At 56.1% G+C, this 20,035-nt stretch overlaps 1 protein-coding gene across 1 annotated transcript; it reads left to right on the forward strand.

Moving 5' to 3' along the window:
- The first annotated feature begins 18,043 nt into the window (after nt 1-18,043).
- On the forward strand, nt 18,044-19,434 carry DUSP23 (dual specificity phosphatase 23). Its single transcript, XM_056109566.1, has 2 exons — nt 18,044-18,386; nt 19,194-19,434. The coding sequence occupies exons 1-2, from the start codon at nt 18,120-18,122 to the stop codon at nt 19,377-19,379; spliced, it is 453 nt and encodes a 150-aa protein (XP_055965541.1). The 5' UTR covers nt 18,044-18,119; the 3' UTR covers nt 19,380-19,434.
- The last annotated feature ends 601 nt before the right edge of the window (nt 19,435-20,035 follow it).

Here is a 20,035-nt window from a genome sequence, read left to right on the forward strand (position 1 = left end):
TTGGGGGGAGGACTCGGAGCCCAGTGGCCCCGTGCACCTGGACGTCTTCAGCGGTGAGTCTGGGCTCGAACCCACACAGTGACGAGGGTAGCCAACTCATCCCCTGGTGCCCAGGAGGCAAGGACCCTGCCCCACCTGCTGCCGGCCTCCACCCACCCATCTGCAGGTTCCCGGCCCCCCCTTCTATGTATGTGTGCAGGTCAAAGGGCAGAGGGCACTTCTGATATGACCTTCGTGTCTCTGTCGAGCTGGAGATGCCAGACATGGGTGCAAGCAGATGACTTGCAAGAGTCTCACCCCAGTTTGAAACATGTAAGCTCCCAGCACCACTGAGTGTGAACCCAAGCCCAAAGCTACTATTGATATATGTCTATATCTGTAAATAAACATATATATGCAGATAAAGATACATATTGCTTTTGGCTCACACCCTGCGTTGTACTGAACTTCTTCCTGGTTCACACACTCGGCAATTACTCCTGGCAGTGCTCGGGGGACCCTATAGGATGCTGGGAATCGCACCCGGGTTGGCCGCGTGCAAGGCAAACACCCGACCTGCTGTGCTATCGCTCCAGCCCCACTAATGATATTTTTTCAAAGTCAACCTCCCGCTCAGCCACCGAGGCAAAGGGACTTGGCTTTTCCCGTGGTGGCTACGCCACCTCTTTTTCGACCCTGAGCAAAGCGTTGGGAAGGCTCGAGCAAGTTCCCTGTTTTTATCTCCAGTGAGAAGAGAGCTCTCGCCCCACACGCACACCCTGATCTGCTAATTCTAGAGCAAGGCAGATTCCATTCTAGACACAGGCCCCTGGTGCCAGCGCATGCCTCTCCCCAGGGTGGGGGGTCTCTCCTGGACATACTGGACTGGAAACTCGGGCACCGCTGGCCCCGGTGACCTCCCCAGGGAGGGAGGGTTTCAGAGCAGAGGAGACGGGCCTCAGTTTCCTTCTTTCTGGAGGGGGAGCCTCGGTTCCGGCTGGTGACACGGCTCTCTGCCTCCCTCTGTCTCTCTCTCGGCCTCGGGGACCCGCAGACTGGCCCTGGCCTGCTTCCCTCCCAAGGCCTGTGCTGCCCCAGACCCCCAGACAAGGGGACTGCTCGCACACACACACCCCTGTAAGACCCCCGTCCCGTGCCGGGCGCCACCACTCTCCCCTGGTGGCTTCCCTTGGCCAGGGGACCCACAGTGCTGCTCCCCTCCTTCCTGGGGGGTCGCCTGGCAGACGCAGAGTGGCGTCAGAGACCGCATCCCCGGAGCAAACACTCCTGCCTCGAGGGCACTTCTGGTCTTGTTAACGTTCACCCTCTCCGGCTCTGCCAGCTGTGCCCGAGAGACCATCTAAGCAACGCCACGCAGCCACGGCCCACGGCGACGCTGTCCCTCTGCGGCTGACCAAGACGGACCAGGCCACCATGGAGAGGCCGCTGCTGACCACCCTGCTGCTGCCCCTGCCTTCCGTGGACTCGGCGACTACAAGTGGGTGCTGAGTTGGGGATGGGCGGCTCCCAGGGTGTGTTGCCGCTGATGGGGCTAGCGGGACCCCACAAGCCCTCGCTCGCCTCCGACTTAGCAGCTAGTGTGGTGTCGACGACAGTGCCTCATCCCCCGCCCCGGGTGAGGACCAGGAGCACTCGCCCTCCTGGGGAGCATTCGCCCTCTGGGGAGGACTCGCTCTCCGAGGGAGTCAGGCCTGGGAGCAATAACCCTCCTAGGGAGAACTCGCCCTCTAGGGAGCACTCCCCTCTGAGGGAACACTCTCTTGAGTCAGCACTGGGAACACTTGCCTTCCTGGGGAGCACGCGCCCTCTAGGGGGTTCTCGCCCTCCGGGGGAGCACTCTCTCGAGTCAGGACTGGGAGCACTAACCCTCCTAGGGAAGACCTCCCCCCAAGATTTCATACGCAGCTTCTTCTCTCATGGCCCTCAGAGGAGGCCCCCGTGGTCAGCGATTCCAGGGATGGGTGGGCCCCTCAGAAACAGAGTCCAGGCAGTGTGCAGGGAGGAGAGGATGTGGGGTGCAAGCCAGGGCTCAGGGGCGCTACCGGGCACCTCTGTTTGTCTCCTGCAGACCTGGGGGGGCGGTCGCTCCTCTTCCCACGGCCGTCAGTCACCGACTACGTGTTGCTGACACCAAGAAGGCAGAAGCCGCTGAACAGCTTCACACTCTGCATGAAGGCCTTCTCCGACCTCCCGCGAGACTATAGTCTCTTCTCTTACGCAACCAGATCCCATAGCAATGGGCTGGTGCTGCACGTGTATAAGCCGGGCGAGTACTCCCTGACCATCGGCAACTATGAGATCATCTTTAGGACCCCCCCGTGCTCAAAGGGCCGCTTCCACGTGTGTGCCAGCTGGGAATCCGCCACGGGCATTGCCACCCTCTGGGTGGACGGGAGGCCCCAGGGGAGGAAAGGCGTTCGCAAAGGCTTTGTTCTGGATGCAGATGCCAAGATCATCCTGGGGCAGGACCAGGACTCATTCGGGGGTGGCTTCGATGCGAAACAGTCCCTGGTGGGCGAGGTGTGGGATGTGCACTTCTGGGACAGGATTATCCCCGTGGAGCTCATGGGGCTCAGCTGGCAAAATGGCAACCTTATCAACTGGCAGTCGCTCACCTTCCAGTCCTACGGCGACGTGGTGAGCAAGCCCAATCTTTGGTCTTAGACCCCAGCCCACCCCAGCCCCCTCTTCCAAAGTAAACGCTTCTGCCTACCTGCATTCTATGTCTGCTAACTAGGCACCCACGGTGCTTTGAAAAGGTGGAGGGCAGGGGCCTGTGGAAGAGGAGAGCAGGGAGGGCACTTGCCCTGCAGGTGGCCAAGCTGGGTTCGAGTCTCAGCATCCCTTTTGGTCTCCAGAGCACTGCCAGGAGGCATTCCTGAGCGCAGAGGCAGGAACAACACCTGAGCACAAAACCAAATGAAATAAACAATTCAAAAGGGGGCTGGAGCGACAGCATGGTGTGTAGGGCGTTTGCCTTGCACGAGGCCGAGCCAGGTTCGATTCCCAGCATCCCATATGGTCCCCTGAGCACTGCCAGAGGTCATTCCTGAGTGCAAAAGAAAAAAAAGAATGAGTAGCTGATGAAACCCTAAACTGTTACCGGAAACTACTGTTTAACTGTTGCCTGACCACTATTACCACGATGCTTGCTTAACTTTGAAACTTTGAAACCTGTATGAACCGCAAGAGATTTCTCCATGGGTGAGACTGTAGACCCCAGTTAACTAGAATAAAACTCCTTTGCTTTTGCATTGACTTGTGAGTGCCTCTGTCCGTCATTTTACTCGAGATCCGAAAACCTGGGTATAACAACCTCCCTCACAGAACACAAAGGTGCTATCCTATGAACTCCAAAAAAGCAGAGGCCGTCAAGGCCCTCACAGCCATGCTCGGCAGCACCTGAACGGACTCACATTAGTGCCAGCGAACATCAGGCTCTGCGTGTCTGACCTTGCTTCTGAGTGAGCTGAGCGATCTAGAATCCACAGCTTCTCTGCCTGGGTGGACACAAGCGTCTGCTAGACTGAGGGACAGGGTGGTCACCAGCCACAGCTGCAGTCAGCGGGATGCTTTCAGAGAGGAAGGCGAAGTCTCCTGTTTCACAGGGAGCTTGGGGCTGGAGCACAGCGGGTAGGGCGTTTGCCTTGCATGCAGCCGGCCCCGGGTTCGATTCCCATATGGTCCCCCGAACACCGCCAGGAGTAATTCCTGAGTCCATGAGCCAGGAGGAACCCCTGAGCATCGCCGGGTGTGACCCAAAAAGAAAAAAAAAAAACAAGGCGCTAACAGATTGCTGTGACTATGCATATGTGAGTCACAGGTCTGTGCGCCTGTGAAGACACTGGGAACTGTTCTGCGGCCCTGGGCTTTGGCAGGACAGAGAAGGCTACTAGGTGCTCCCAGCAGCTCCTTACAGCCCTCAGTTCTTAAACTATGGGCATGCATTACCTTAACAAGAATAAAATTAGGCCTCAAAGTAATAAAAGTCAAACTGGAAAAATAGCCCTCAGGGCCCAGCTAAGGAAAATAATGTATTAAGATTTATGAATTTCAACTCCAAGGGAACTTTTTAAGAGTTTAAGTGTATATGAAATTAAATTTCCCTCTAGGAAAATTACATTGCACGACAATGAAAGGGAACAGCTCTTTCTCACAGCCTCTCTGACTTTGGGGACCGGCTTTGCCAAAGTCTCAGACCATCGCTTGCCTCTCCCAATGAGACACCCCCTCACACGCAACATACAGGCACACTCACACGCTCACCGACCTGCGTGCCGACAAACATGCACTCACAAGCGCGTGTGGATTCACGCACTCTCGATCTCGTGTCTTCACGCTCAGACACAGAACGTGCGAAAGAGGCGCCATGAAATGAGAGGCGGGGAAGCGGCTTGGTGGCAGGTCGCTTGCTTCGCGTGGGTGAGGTGCTGGACTCTGTCCCGGGCACCCCGTGGCCTCTGAGCTGGGTGTGGCCCTGGTGACCTGTAGCCCCACCGAGTCCAGCAAACCCTGTGGAAACAGGGAACGCAGCTTTCTTGGGAACAAAATAAAAAGACAAAGACACCGATGACAGGGGCTGGAGCGATAGCACAGCGGGGAGGGCGTTTACCTGGCACGCGGCTGACCCGGGTTCGATTCCCAGCATCTCATAGGGTCCCCCAAGCACCACCAGGAGTCATTCCTGAGTGCATGAGCCAGGAGTAACCGCTGAGCATCACCAGATGTGAACAAAAAAAGCAAACAAAATTAAAAGACACTGATGACAGTCGGCAGCTTCCTGGGTCACGTGGGGCCATTGCCACTAGGCAGGGGCCAGGCATCTTGGCACCAGTGCCAGGGGCCCACGACTTGCTTGGGCATCCAGAGCTCCTCCTGCCCCCCCGGACTGTAGCCGCAGCATCTACCCTGCACAGACCCACACCCCGATGCCGCTGCTGCGGGTCTCCTGCCCTCCGTGCTGGTAGAGGCCCAGCCGGCATGGTCCCCCTCATCAGAAAAGAGCCACACGTGTTCCGAGTCGAAGAGGCCACAGACGTTCTGAGTCTGCTGAGCCTTCCACATCCGACCTTCTCTGCCCCCGTGGCCAGTCTTCCAACGGGTCTTGATTTGTTCCCACAGTTGGCCTGAGCTGATTGAGCACAGAGCCTGGCCCTCTGGGAAGCGGCTGGCAAATATTTTTCCAGTCCTTGAAATTTGTTGTCATAGGGATTTTCAATATAGCTGCATTTATCAATATTTTTCAACTGGTTTATGGTTCGTCTAGATGGGCTTTCTCCTCACCAGAATGTGTTTAAAGACCCATTTGATTTTTTTTCTAACAATTTCTGGCTTTTTTCTACTTAAATCTTTAACCCACTGGAAATGCAGCTTTGGTCTAAAATGTTAACGTGAAGGGTGCGACTTTTGTGTTCTAAACGCCCTCTGGCAATGTTCTAAGTCTCCTCTACACAAGGTATGAAAACAGTGCCGTTTTCAGAGCCTCAATCTCCATGTACTTCCGAATCCATATTTGGATTTTCTATTTTCACAACACAAAGCTAGAAATAGAGGGCCCTTTCTACTTCAGAACCAGAGAAAACATCTAAAGCAAGCAAAGAAAATGGCACCAGCAATGAAGAAAAAGCAAATATTACACATATAAACATTTTCAAGAATTTGGATATTATAAACAAAGGTTAGCTGCTGGGGAAAAAAAAGACTAATAAAGTAGGTCATACATCTCGCCAGAGAGAAAGAAGCTTCCAAGAACCGCCCTGGGAATGATAAGAGGCCGAACCACAGAGAGACCAGTGATAAGTTTTAGCAGCATAATGCAATCCGAGATGAATTGGGCAATTTCTAAGAAAATATAAATTTTCGAAAGTGGGAGAGAATAAGATGTTTTAAAACAACAATATTCTGTAACAAATTGAAAATTCTTCTAAGACTCAGCCTTCTGCAAAATCCCTGAAGGATTATGGGTAAACTCTGGCTTATTATGAAAAAAATAGACCATTCAACATTTCCAACTATCTCAGAAGAGAGGGAATAAAAACTAAAGAACCCATTTTACAATGCTCGTGGAACACAATATAATTCCAGGCAAAAGAAAACTGTGCCTTTAATTTAAGAATGCAAATATAAAAATTTAGATATTAGCAGATTATATGCCTCTTATGACCAAGCAGGACTTATCCTAAGAATACAGAAATGGTTTTTCAGGAAAAAGCTATCAAAATACTCTGCCTCCTTATTTTATCAAGAGAAAATATTAAATAAATATGCCTGTAATTTAATAAAAACTAAATCCCATTATTTACATTAGCAAGGTAGCAATAAAGAACTTTATTTGCAAAGCATATTAACAGTAAATTTGCAAATATCGTACTCACTGCTGAAATGACACAAGTAAGAAATGCACCCGTAGTACTTAACTCGTATGGATTCAAACTTAGCAATGGGCAATTGGCAGTAAAAATAAATAATCAGGAAAATATAAAAATGATAGTTCTTTGCAAAAAATCTAAATAAATTAACAATTAGAGGTAGCAAGAGAGTGTTCAAACATCAGAAAGAAAAAAAGCTATTTCTGTTCAAAGACCAAAACTCATTAAAATACTATCATGGTGTACAAGATCTTTATGAGGAAAACTAAAAATAATTAAAAGCTATGACCGTGAAAATAGATGTGAAGGGGCTGGAGCGATAGCACAGCGGGGAGGGCGTTTACCTTGCACACGGCCGACCCGGGTTCGATTCCCAGCATCCCATATGGTCCCCTGAGCACCACCAGGAGTAACTCCTGAGTGCAGAGCCAGGAGTAACCCCTGTGCTTCGCCAGGTGTGACCCAAAAAGCAAAAAAAAAAAAAAAAGATGTGAAGGGACTCAGTATGCCTGCTTTGGGGAGAGGCTGGGATGTCTTGGGCTGAGTTTGACAGACTACTGATGCAAACTAGAGCAGAGCCCGCTGAGACCCCTTCCCGCAGGACTGGGAGCAGACGTTGGATGGGGCTTGCTGGAAGGCATTCCTGTTGAAGGGGGACCTTGACACAGGAAGATCTTCTTTTCAGGGGGACACTGACACAGGAAGGACTTCCTGTGTCAGTGTGGGTGTTGGCCCCATCAGAGACCCACCCAGAGGCGAGGTCCAGTCTATCCTCATGTTCCCAAGTATTGGAGGTCACTTGTGTGAACAGGAAAACACTTTCTGGGGATGCTCCCAAGTGGGGTGCAGGAGGCCAGGCTTCTCCCAAGGATTCTCAACCAACCAGGCTGATGGCTCAGAGGATGCAGCCTGGGCCGTGCAGTGCTGGGGATCCCCAGGGCCACGCCTGATGCTCAGGGGGTCAACTCTGAGTCAGACACACACACAAGGCACCACCTTAACACCGCTACTCTCTCCCTGGTCACCACACACACTTTTTTTTTTTTTGCTTTTTGGGTCACACTGGTGATACACAGGGGATACTCCTGGCTCTGCACTCAGGAATGACTCCTGGCGGTGCTCAGGGGATCATATGGGATGCTGGGGATCAAACCCGGGCCGGCCGCGTGCAAGACAAACACCCTCCCTGCTGTGCTATCGCTCCAGCCCTGAACACACACTTTAAATTGTTGGAAATAGGTCTGCATGTACAGCCAAATACACCTGATTTCTCTTTCAGCAAGCATCAAAATTTTCGCTTCTGCCAAGCTAAAGACGCTAGAACCTTAAAAAGGTAAGAGAAAATATAAAACCTCTACCTGACAACACATTTTGTGCCTAAAATTTTTTTTTTTTTTGCTTTTTGGGTCACACCCAGCGATGCACAGGGGTTATTCTTGGCTCATGCACGCAGGAATTAATCCTGGCAGTGCTCGGGGGGACCATATGGGATGCTGGGAATCGAACCCAGGTCGTCTGCGTGCAAGGCAAACACCCTCCCTGCTGTGCTATCGCTCCAGCCCCTGTGCCTAAAATTTTAAGAGACGTTCCTACCTCAGGAACAGAAGAGTGAGCAGGCCGAGGAAAGGACCCAGAGGAATCTGAGCGTCTGCCGTCACCAGAGGCGGGGAACAGCAGTGGAGGACAGGAAAGAGATTCGTAGGGTGCATCAAGAAAATAGGGTGCCAGGGCTGGAGCGATAGCACAGCGGGTAGGGCGTTTGCCTTGCACGCGGCCGACCCGGGTTTGATTCCCAGCATCCCATATGGTCCCCTGAGCACCGCCAGGAGTAACTCCTGAGTGCAGAGCCAGGAGTGGCCCCTGTGCATCGCTGGGTGTGACCCAAAAAGCAAAAAAAAAAAGAAAGAAAGAAAATAGGGTGTCTATGAGGTGGGGGGAGGGGAGGCCAGGGACTTTTGCTCCCTTTGGTTTTATCTTTAAGCTCTTTTTTTTCTTTTTTCTTTTCTTTTTTTTTTTTTCCTTGGGAGCCTAGCCGGCAATGTTCAGGGCTCTGTAAGCATGCGCAGAAGGCCATGTGGGATGCCAGAGCTGTAGACAAAGCAAGCGCCCTGCCTGCTTTATTATCGCTCCAGCCCTTAGACCTTTGAGCTCTTTGCAATGAAAACTCAGCCAGCATCACTCGTGTGACCCCATCAAGGAACCCTTTAGGATGAGACCAGCTCCAGGCCCCACCAGCCCACCTCGGAGCAGAGCCTGATTGTACTACTCATGTCTGCAGCAGTTCAGAGAGACGTGATCGACAAGCCCCCGTGTCTCTCCTCCATAGGTGGGGGACCGGGTTTCCCAGAGTTGGCGAAAACCCCCCTCCCCCCAGTACCAGAACAATCTGGGATCATAAGTAGCCATGATGCAGTTGGGTAGCACTGTCACTGTCACTGTCCTCCCGTTGTTCATTGATTTGCTCGAGGGGGCCCAGTAACGTCTCCATTGTGAGACACTGTGTTGGCACCATCAGAGACCCACCCAGAGGCGAGGTCCAGTCTATCCTCATGTTCTCAAGTATTGGAGATCACTTGTGTGAACAGGAAAACACTTTCTGGGGATGCTCCCAAGTGGGGTGCAGGAGGCCAGGATGCTCCCAACAATTGTTGTTACTGCGTTTGGCATAATTAAATACATCACAGGTAGCTTGCCAGGCTTTGCCATGCAGGCGAGATACTCTCGGTAGCTTGCCGGGCTCTCCGAGAGTGGCGGAGGAATCAAACCTGGTTGCTGGCAAGCCCTACCGCTGTGCTATCACGATGCATTTGGGTACTTTGTTTTCTTTATTTTGGGTTTGTTTTTATTTTCATTTTTGGGGTCACACCCGACGATGCTCAGGGCTTACTCCTGGCTCATGCACTCAGGAATTACTGCTGGTGATTCTCGGAGGCCCATATGGGACGCCAGGGATTGAACCCGTGTCAGCCACGTGCAAGGCAAACGCCCTCCCTCTGTCCTTGTTGCTCCAGCTCAGCGATTGGGTACTCGGTTGACTGAACACAGTGGTGCTGGCAAAGGTGCTGCAATCAGTGTTAATCAAGCCACACCCAGTGTGAGCCACCAGCCAGTGTGTTCACGGAGCTTCGCCACTTGGGGGTGGGGTGTTGAGGGATATATTTTCCCTGAAAGGGGGCGCTCCGCCAAGTCAGTCCAGGAACCTGTGATCCAGGGCGCTACCCCCAGCTTGCCGTTTCTTTTTCTGGTTTGGGGGTTGGGAGGTGCCTGTGCTGAGATTTTAATTTTATTTTTACTTGAACACCTGGTAAAAGAATTTTAAAACATATGAGAAGGGACATCAATTTTTCTAATTTTGCAATTAAAATTTTTCATCGCCCGTTGAAATCATTGCAAGGAACACAGCTTGTGGAGTTGCTATAAATACTGACATTAAAACAAAACTTCCTCATCTTTGTGGCTACCCTCCACAGCGCTGGGGCTTCACATGCTTTGCCATTTCAATATATCAACGAGCTGTTTGTAACCGCTGACATCATCCCTCTCCCTCCTAGAACTCATATTTCCATCCACCGCTTCTATGGAATTTTATCATGAAATAAATTCTATGCTTGGGCATATTTTACAGATTGTCCTATCATGGTCTTCGACAACAAAAGTATGCAAATAAATGAAAGTGCGTTTTATTTCGTTTCCAATGGCCATAAGGCGCTAAAAAGCTGAAGAGTCTCGTCTAGATTGAGTTATCATTTTAATTTTTATTTGTATGTGATTGTAGGAATCTTAAATATCAAAAGCATGGTTTGTTGCAGGAAATGCGTTCTTAATGAAATAGATGTGACCTAGATTCATTCATAAATATGGGGGTGAATTTCCCATTGGCAGAGTGAGATGGAATTTATTAATCTGGTTCTTTTTTACGAAAGCATTTGGGACCTTGCTCACACATGGAAGGGAATGCAAAGTTGTCTTCGTCCTTTACACGCGAAACAACAAAATGAGCATCAGCAAAGCCCCCGGCGCCGGCGGCAACGTGTAAAACAGCCCATGTGGGACCTCGCACACACATGCATGCACAAGAGAGCACCTGCATGCCCACAGTGTACATACACACATGCGCAGACGTGCATGCCCACGTGCATGAATAAACATGCACGCAGGCGCACGCACATCAGGGTGCGAGAAGTCTTGTTCCTGCACCAGCCCCGCCTCCAGGAATCTGCCCTGCCCTGCCCAGGCCGAGTTGTCCTCTTGGTGGGGGTGCTACAGGGAGCTTCCCCTCTCCTGCCCCCTGGGTTATCCCCGTGACCCCTTAGTAGGGCAGCAGGGCTGCTCCGTCCTTTCTCTGCCTCATGCCCCTGGGGTCCCAAGAGCAAGCCTGGCGTCTCCATCCTCTGTAGATCCTGAGAAGCTTTATTTTTTTGCTTTTTGGGTCACACCCAGTGATGCTTAGGGGTTACTCCTGGCTCTGCGCTCAGGAATTACTCCTGGCGGTGCTCGGGGGACCCTATGGGATGCTGCTGGGAATTGAACCCAGGTTGGTTGGCTGCGTGCCAGGCAAACGCCCTCCCCGCTGTGCTATCGCTCCAGCCCCAATCCTGAGCAGCTTTCACTGATGCAAGTCTGGGGTCACCTGCTCATGTCTGCAGACACCAGGGACCATACTATGAGGGAGGTAGGAAAGAAAACCGAGAACTTCAGCCCTGATGCCTGTCCCCGGGGAACTTCCACTGTACAGGGCAGCAGGGAGGGGGCAGGGAGGGGACAGAAGGGAAATGAACCCCCCAGATGCAGGGAACCAGCTCAGGACTGGCGAGTCTGGGGACATCGGCAGAGGAAAGAGAGCACTGGGCAGTCTCCCGTCCTCCCCAGGGACCCCAACGCTGAAGTTCTGCCAACTTCTCCCTGCTGACTGACCGTTTCGCTCGCTCCCTGCAGAAGCCCCAGCTTCCAGCCCTGCCTGCGTCTCTCTCTCCCAGCTGACTCTAACATCTGAGTGTCACATTTACAGGGCTGGAAAAACAGGGACACTAAATCTGCACCCAGGTGTGGATTAAAGGGCTCAGGGTGTGAGGACCGGGCGCCGGCACTGTCCCTGGTGCTGAAGAGGGAGCGGCCGGGCCTCGTGGCCAGGTGGGAGGGCTGGGCGGGACAGACAGGAAGCGGGTGGCAGGTCCCTGTGTGAGGAGGCTGCAGGGCTGAGCCGCCTCCCCAGTGATGCCGTATACCGGAGCTGCCGCCAGGTGCGCACGTTGGCAGGTAAATCCGCCCCAGCGTACACGGAGGCACACACTCACGTGGCCCAGCGTCCCACGGAAGGCTGTTGGCTCAGAGCCAACGCAGTATGAGTGCTGCTTCTGCCTCAGCACAGCGAAGGCCTGGGCAGCACTCTGTACCCCCTGCACAGCACCCTGCATGCCGGGAGCTTCTCCATCCCACCCCAGCTCCGCGGGGCGCGGGGACGAGAGTCCCAGCTGGCCAGGCATGCATCTCCAGGTGAGGAGCATCTCGTCCACCTTCATGGTCAGGCCACAGGAGCCAGAGGTGTTTTCCCCCAGTCTCTAGGGGCCATGGGCCGGGCAGGTGTAGAAATACAATCACCTAGGGCTGGAGCGATAGCCCAGCGGGGAGGTCGTTTGCCTTGCACGTGGCTGACCCAAGTTCGATTCCCAGCATCCCATAGGGTCCCCCGAGCACCTCCAGGAGTGATTCCTGAGTGCATGAGCCAGGAGTATCCCCTGTGCATCGCCGGGTGTGACCCAAAAAGCAAAAAAAAAAAAAAAAAACCAATGTGAAACAAAAAGAAAAAAAACCTTCATAGAAGTACAAGCACCACGTGAAGGCTGAGAGCAGTTTCCCACGACTGCAGAGGAACTGACCAGCTCTCGGGGCATCACCAAGGCCTTCTGTCTGGTCTGCAGGGAGCAGCGCCTCACCTGGACAGGCCCGGCTCACCTGTGACAGCCGTGAAACGCTGCTGCACCCTGCGTCCTAGGGTAGCCTCCTGCCACCTGCCGTCCCAGGAAGTCGGGCTCGCCTGTCTGGGTGGATCCTCACCCGGGTTCAGGGAAGGAGCCGGTTTCCCCTCTGGGCAGCTGCTGCACCGTTTCCAGAAGGAAAGTGGACTCTGCGGCCCCGTGTCCCTGTCCCCACAGACAGGCCAGCAGAGAGGCCCCTCAGAATGTGTCTCCGTCTCTGGCTTGAGGATCATTCTGCAGCTCATCTGTGCCGACCTTAGAGCGTATGCCCAGGAGGCAGCAGTTTTCCAGAGAGCCCTAAGAAGCAGAAAATCCATTACAACCAGCCACGAGGGGACCAATGCCAACAACACTGAGAGAGAGGGCCCAGGTCCAGGGGCAGGGGGCAGGAGACATGCACACCTCTAATCCCACAGGCACCCAGCCTGGAATATTGATCCCAGACCACTCGCCTCTGTCTCCCCCACCTGCCTCCAGGGAGTCTGATCTGGGCTCATCCCCAGTATGGCCTCTGAGACCCCACCATGTGCCTCTGCTACTGTGTAGAGTGTTCCCCGGGCCTGGCGCCTGACGGCCACAGGCCAGAGGCTGACCTGGCACTGACCGGTTCCACCACATTCCCAGTGATGATCTCTCAGCCTGGGACCCAGGCCGGAGTGCTCCAGTGGCCCCAGTTCTGCGTACACCCCTGCCCGCAATGGGCAGCCTGGGGCCCACTCGTCTCTCTGCGAAGGGACCCCACAAATCCCCCCAGCAAGGGGGACCCTATTCATATACCGCCCATCAGCTGCCCCCGGGTGCTTCTGAAGTGGCCACATCCCTGCTGATTCTCCGTCTGCAGTTGCTGACAAGAGAAGGGAGGAGGAAAAGGAGGAGGAGTCTGCAGTCTGCAGCCCTGCCCTGCCCTGCCCTGCCCTGCCCTGCCCTCCCTGCGGGCTGCCTTCCTCGGTGGATTCCAGGAAGCCTCCCTCGGCTCCCGGGCCCCCTGAGTGCCGTCTCTTCCAGGGCAAGGCGCCGGCTTGCACTCAGCCTCCCTCCGCCCGCCCAGTCTGGATGGCGGAGCCAGCACTAACTGGCCTTTGGGGACAGAGCCCAAAACCAGACCCATCCCAGCTGCAGGCTTCTTAATGCCTCTCAGAGGACACTGCACACCGGCCTGAGGTTGCTCACCTTCCTCTCAGAGACTGTTACACTAACAGCCAGAGCCGCTGCGTCTGCAGGGCCCCGGGACTCAACCCACACCAGCGTCCATGCCAGGACCCCACACACGCTCGCCCTCCAGATGCCACCCCTGGACCCGAAAGTGTGAGCCGCAGCCCCGCTCGACACCAAGGCTGCCTCAGGACCCGAAAACACTGACACCCGCGTCAGCCCCCACAGGGCGGAGAGGGGAGCCCTCGGGGACAGACCGACCAACCTGCTCCCGGGGACCACCAGCCACCAGCCCGGGCTCCTGGTTTCTCTCCAAGACAGGCATTTATTAGTTTGATTTCAACACACACACGTACCTGTAATTACTATATAATGTCTGTTTACTTTTTTAAATGAAAATGAATTTAAATTAATCTTGTTTTGTGACTGCCAAGGCACCCCCGGAGATCTCCGAAGACACTCCAGGGTGTCATCAAGCAGAGCCAGGAATTCAAGGTAGAGACATGAGCTCATCAGCCTTCCCCCGCGAGGGAGGGGAGGGAGAGGCGCGTGTGGGAGACACCTGCACGCGCACGTCTGCACACGTGCACGCACTCACTTACACACACGCCCACACCCACTCAAGTGCCCACACTCACCTTTGGGCCTGACAGAGGCACACTCTCACTGACTGCACCCACGCCCACTCACGTGCCTGGGACGCTCACGTGTACACACTCTCGGGTGACTGGGTGAGCTGCAGCCTGTGCTGATTCATGGACCCTTTGTGCCACCTGCCCCAGTGTCCGGAACCTCCCAGGCCCCTGCGTCGTGGCAGGGACCCCAGAGAGAGACAAAGGCTGTGTCTGAGGCTGTGGAGACCCCAAGGTTGCAGGTACACACAGAGATGGGACATTCGGAGACATTTTCCGGTGAATCTCCCAAGAGATCCCACACCAGGAAACAAGGATATACAGGTGGAACTTTCCAGAAGCTCTTGCACTGGGGAAGGGAGTACTTCAATGATGCTGCAATAAGGACATACATATAGTGAGGGCATTAAGTGCCTTGAGATGCTCTCGGCACAGATGTGGTCAGTGTGAGACCACAGATGCCGCCTCAGAGAGCACAGACTTGGGGATGGAAGAGCAGGGCAGGACCCCAAAGAGCAGGTAAGCCCCTGCGGGGGCTGGGCGTACCATTGTGCAGGCAGGAAGTGAGAGCAAGGGGCTCGCTGGGGACCCCATGTGGGCTGCAGTACAAGGAACCTTCTGTTTATTGTAATTGAATCACCATGAGATAGAGCATTACAAAGCTTTCATGAGTCATGCTGTGTTCCAACACCCATCCTTCCACCAGCGTAACTTTCCAGAACCAGTGTCCCCAGTTTCCCTCCCGCCCCTCCAAACCACCCCTGCCCCCGCCTGCCTCTATGGAAGGCACCTCTCCTCTCTCCTCTCTCTCCCTCTCTCTCTTCCTCTGTCTCCTCTCTCTCTCCCTGTCACCTCTCTTCCTCTCTCTCCTCTCTCTCCTTCTCTCTCCCTCTCTCCCTCCCTCCCCCTCTCTCCCTCTCCCTCTCTCTCCTTCTCTCTCCCTCTCTCTCTCCTTTCCCTCTCTCCTCTCTCTCCCTCTCTCTCTTCCTCTGTCTCCTCTCTCCCTGTCACCTCTCTTCCTCTCTCTCCTCTCTCTCCTTCTCTCTCCCTCTCTCCCTCCCTCCCCCTCTTTCCCTCTCCCTCTCTCTCCTTCTCTCTCCCTCTCTCTCTCCTTTCCCTCTCTCCTCTCTCTCCCTCTCTCTCTTCCTCTGTCTCCTCTCTCTCTCCCTCTCTGTCACCTCTCTCCCTCTCTCTCCTCTCTCCCTCTCTTCTCTCTCTCCCTCTCTCTCCTTTTCCCTCTCTCTCCCTCTTTCTCTTTCTCCTTTTCCCTCTCTCTTCTCTCTCTCCTCTCTCTCTCCCTCTCTCTCTTCCTCTGTCTCCTCTCTCTCTACCTCTCTCTCCCTCTCTTCCTCTCACTCTCCTCTCTCCTTCTCTCTCTCCCTCTCTCTTCTCTCTCCCTCTCTCCCTCTCACTCTCCTTCCTCTCCCTCTCTCTTTCTCTCTCTCCCTCTCTCTTCTCTCTGTCCCTCTCTCCTTTTCCCTCTCTCTCCTCTCTCTTTTCTCTCCCTCTCTCTCATTGTGGTTTGCAAGACAGATGCTAAAAGGTCATCACATCCCTTTACCTACTTTCAACACTCAGTCCTTGTCCAGAGTGGTCATTTCCAACTAATGTTGTCCTAATGGACCCTCCTCTGCCTTAATCACCCTCCACATCCCCACACCCTTGTGGTCATTTCCAGCCATTGATTAGTCCTGTGAGGAACCTTCTAGAAGCAGCAGCCTGGACAGACAATGGAGAGTCAGAGTCGGGGAAAGGGCTTGGGGGGCCGGGCACAGGCGGCCCTTCCCAGGGGCACTTTCACCCGCCACATGGCCATGAGCCACAGGCTTTGATGGTGGAGAGTGGGAAGGAACATTTCCAGAAATCCCCTCGGAAAGGAAGCCTGGGGGTCACACCCTTCCTGAGAACAAAACAGGAAAGGGGGCATGGCCAAGCACACATTCTTGGACTCCTCCTGACCCTGTCCCCAGCGGTGGCCACGGCGCCCGGAGCGTGGCACTCCCCACCCCACCGCCTGCTCTGAACAGCGGTGCCAGCGCCCAGCCTGGCATCCAGTGGCAGGTAGAGTTTGGGGATGGGTCTAGGATGCTGCGTGGGGTCCCCATGGAGAGCTGCGGGGACAGAACCCAGCAAGGCCGCCAGCGCCACCGTGTGGCCACCCGCGGAAGGACGCTCAGGCGGGCGCACCCGCCCGTGCCAGGACCAGCCTGTGTGTTGCAGGCTGCACCCTGGCCCCAGATGTCCGAGCACTGAGTAGACCCCGCACACGCAATGCCCACACCCTCACCGTCCCGCTTCCTTGCCTCACAGCTGTGCCCAGGTGGGAAAGCCTTGGGATACGCACAGACGCAATTGCTGATCACCTTCACTTTTCAAAATAGACTCGTTTGGGGGCTGGAGAGAGAATACAGCGGGTAGAGCACCCGTCTCGCACGTGGTCAGCCCGGGTTCAGGGCCCCGCATCTCATATACTCGGTGCCCTAAGCACCGAGTCAGTCCCGAGCATCACCAGGTGTGACCCCCCAAAAATAAAATAAATCAAACTTGCTTTTATTTTTATTTCATTGTGGGGAGGACACACCAGCTTGCACAGGCTTTACTCTTTTTTTTTTTCTTTTTAGGCCACACCCGGCGATGCACAGGGGTTACTTCTGGCTCTGCACTCAGGAATCACTCCTTGCGGTGCTCGGGGGGCCATCTGGGATGCTGGAAATCGAACCCGGGTCGGCCACGTGCAAGGCAAATGCCCTACCCGCTGTGCTATTGCTCCTGGATTTGCTCCCTACTCCTGGATTTACTCCTGGGTTTGTTCCCAAGGGCCACTCCTGGTGGAACTCAGAGGACACTCTGCAGTGCTGGGAATCACACCTGGGTCCGGTGTGTGTAGGGTGAGTGTCCACCCCACTATGCTGTGACTCCAGCCCTTCAATTGGGCCTTATTAGAATTTCTCCTCTTCCTTCTATCTGAAAGACACCGTCCACCTACAGTTGCTCAAGACTGGACTGTTTGAGACCACAACACCCAAAAGGAGAGAGAGAACAGAGGGGAATGCCCTGCCACAGAGACAGGGAGGGATGGGGGGATGGGGGATGGGAGGGATACTGGGATTCGTGGTGGTGGGAAATGGGCACTGGTGGAGGGAGGGGTATTTGATCATTGTCTAATCGAAACCCAAGCACAAAAAAATGTAAATCTACAACTGTACTTCATGGTGTTTCACTAATAAAAATTAAAATAAAATTTAAAAAAAAAAGACTGGACTGTTTGAGTGGCCACGCTTTGCTGGTCAGTGTCCAGGAGAAGGAGTTCACGGAGGCTTGGGGTGGGGAGGTCACTGAGATTCCCAAGGGTCTGTGGGACCGTTTCCCCCTCCTGACCCAGTGCCCCCGTCCTGCCAAGCCACGAATCCACGTCACTGTCCACAAGGACCAGAAGGGAGCACGGGAGGCCGGCAGCGTCCGTGGAGGGGGGACCCCGGGCATCCGCCGTCCGGGAGCCGAGCACCAACGGAAAGGAAACCAGAGGCGGGGTACGGACACCCCAAACTTCTCTCTGTGCTAAGGGTGGCCCCACCGGGCAGGGTGACCCCACTGGACAGTCCCCAGCGGCCGGGCGGTGCAGTTCCCTCAATCGGCCGCCGGGTGGCAGCAGAGCACGGGGCCGGCTCCGCGGTCGGGAAAACCCTCCCGAGCCGGCTCTAGGTTTCCCTTCACCGCCCACTGGAGGCTCCGCCAATCCCCGTCCGTACCGCGGCAGTACTCCCGCCCCCGCAGACCAGAGAGCCAATCCGCGAGCGCCTCAGGGCCCCGCCCCCGGGAGTCCGGCCAATCGCCGCGCCGGCGGTGCCGTCAGTGGGCGGGGCCTGCGAGCCGCGTGACGCCGGAAGGTCCCGGCGCCGGTCACCGGGCGGGCTCACGTGGTCTCCAGCGGCGGGCGGGGGAGGGTCTCCCGGGGTGGGCGTGCGCGTGACCCCTGCCCTCCGCCCCCAGCCATGAGCGCGCAGCCCCCCAACTTCTCGTGGGTGCTGCCCGGCCGCCTGGCGGGGCTGGCGCTGCCCCGGCTGCCCGCGCACTACCGCTTCCTGCAGGAGTGCGGCGTCCAGCACCTGGTGTCGCTGACCGAGCACCGGCCCCCGCACGCCGACAGCTGCCCCGGCCTCGCGCTGCACCACCTGCGCGTCCCCGACTTCACGCCGCCGGCCCCCGAGCAGATCGACCGCTTCGTGCAGCTGGTGGACGAGGCCAGCGCCCGCGGCGAGGTCAGCCGGAGGAGCTGGAGTGGACACCGGGCCGGGCTGGAGCGCGGGCGGGAGTGGGCGCTGCGCCCCGGCTGGGCCGGCCGGCGTCCAGCGTGCGGCGGGGCGGCGGGAGGGGAGGGCTGGAGGGGCCCAGCGTCCAGGGCAGTGCCCGGTGCGTTCGTGCCCTCATTCGGAAGTGCCCTCGTCCCCCGGATCGGGGGCTTGACCATCAGACAGAGGGGAAGGCGCTGCCTCGCAGTGGACACGCCAGCCTCCGTCCCTGGCATCACGTAGCGTCCCCCGAGCCCCACCAGGAGTGATCGATCCCTGGGAGTCAGCCCCGAGCCCCACCAGGAGTGATCGATCCCTGAGCACAGAACCGGGAGTCAGCCCCGAGCCCCACCAGGAGTGATCGATCCCTGGGAGTCAGCCCCGAGCCCCACCAGGAGTGATCGATCCCTGAGCACAGAACCGGGAGTCAGCCCCGAGCCCCACCAGGAGTGATCGATCCCTGGGAGTCAGCCCCGAACCCCACCAGGAGTGATCCCTGAGACAGAGCCAGGAGTAAACCCCCGGCATCCCTGGCTGTGGCCCGAGTATGTTTTTAAAAAGAATGAAAATAAAGGCGCGTTCTCAGAATGTGAGGTTCTGTGGAGTCTGGGAGACGGGAGGGAAGCAGAGTGGCCCCAGTGATGGTAGTTTAGCCTGCAGGTCCAAGCCGGGTGTGAGTGGACAGGACTGGGATGAGCATCCCCGATGGGTTGTCCCACGCTGGGGTCACCCCCCTTTGGAGGGGCTGCGGGTCCAGCTTCCCCTGCCCTCTTGCAGGCCGTGGCCGTGCACTGTGCACTGGGCCGGGGCCGGACCGGCACCATGCTGGCCTGCTACCTGGTGAGGGCCCAGGGCCTGACCGCGGGGGACGCCATCGCAGAAATCCGGCGCCTTCGGCCGGGCTCCATCGAGACCCACGAGCAAGAGAAGGCCGTGTTCCAGTTCTACCAGCGGACCAAGTAGGCTGGGCCCCCGCGAACCCCGGAGCTCCCGGCTGGCACTACTGGGGACCCGCTGCTGCTCACAATAAACCTTCACGAACTGTCGCGGGACTGAGTTTCTGGTGCGAGGAGGTCTGCGTGCCCTTGGTGTGGGTGAGGTACTGGGTCTGGGAGGCCTGGCCAGAGGCGTTAGGCAGTGGGGATCACACGGGGACCACATGGGGTCCTGGAGCTGCTGCCGCGTGTGGCCTCCATGCAGAGTCTCGGTGACCCGTGGAGCACACAGTCAGTCCGCACCCCAGAACCAAAAAGACACTCTACCTGCCAAGGCCCTGTGCTGCCCAGTGCAGTCTCTCCCAAGGCCAGCTGGGCTGGACACTCATTGGGAGTTTGTGCCTAGAGTGTGGGACCCAGGAGACCCCTTGTCCAGCCCCCCCCAGATGCTCAGGGCACTAGAGACCCACCTGCTCCTGGCCCCACGGGGGTGCCCCGGGCAGTACCCCCGCTGGCCTGGCCCTCTGCAGGAGCCCAGTTGGAGACTTCCTCCTGCGCCTGGTTTCCGCCAGGCCTGCCGGAGTAGACCCCATGTGCCAGCATCCAGGCCACAGAGCGGATGAGGGCGCAGGCTCCCCTCACCGGCCACCCCACAGCGTCAGGGTCCATGGTGTGTCTCAGGCA

Source organism: Sorex fumeus, unplaced genomic scaffold (assembly GCF_029834395.1).
Source record: "Sorex fumeus unplaced genomic scaffold, SorFum_2.1 ptg000316l, whole genome shotgun sequence".
In the NCBI taxonomy this organism is placed as follows: Eukaryota; Metazoa; Chordata; class Mammalia; order Eulipotyphla; family Soricidae; genus Sorex; species Sorex fumeus.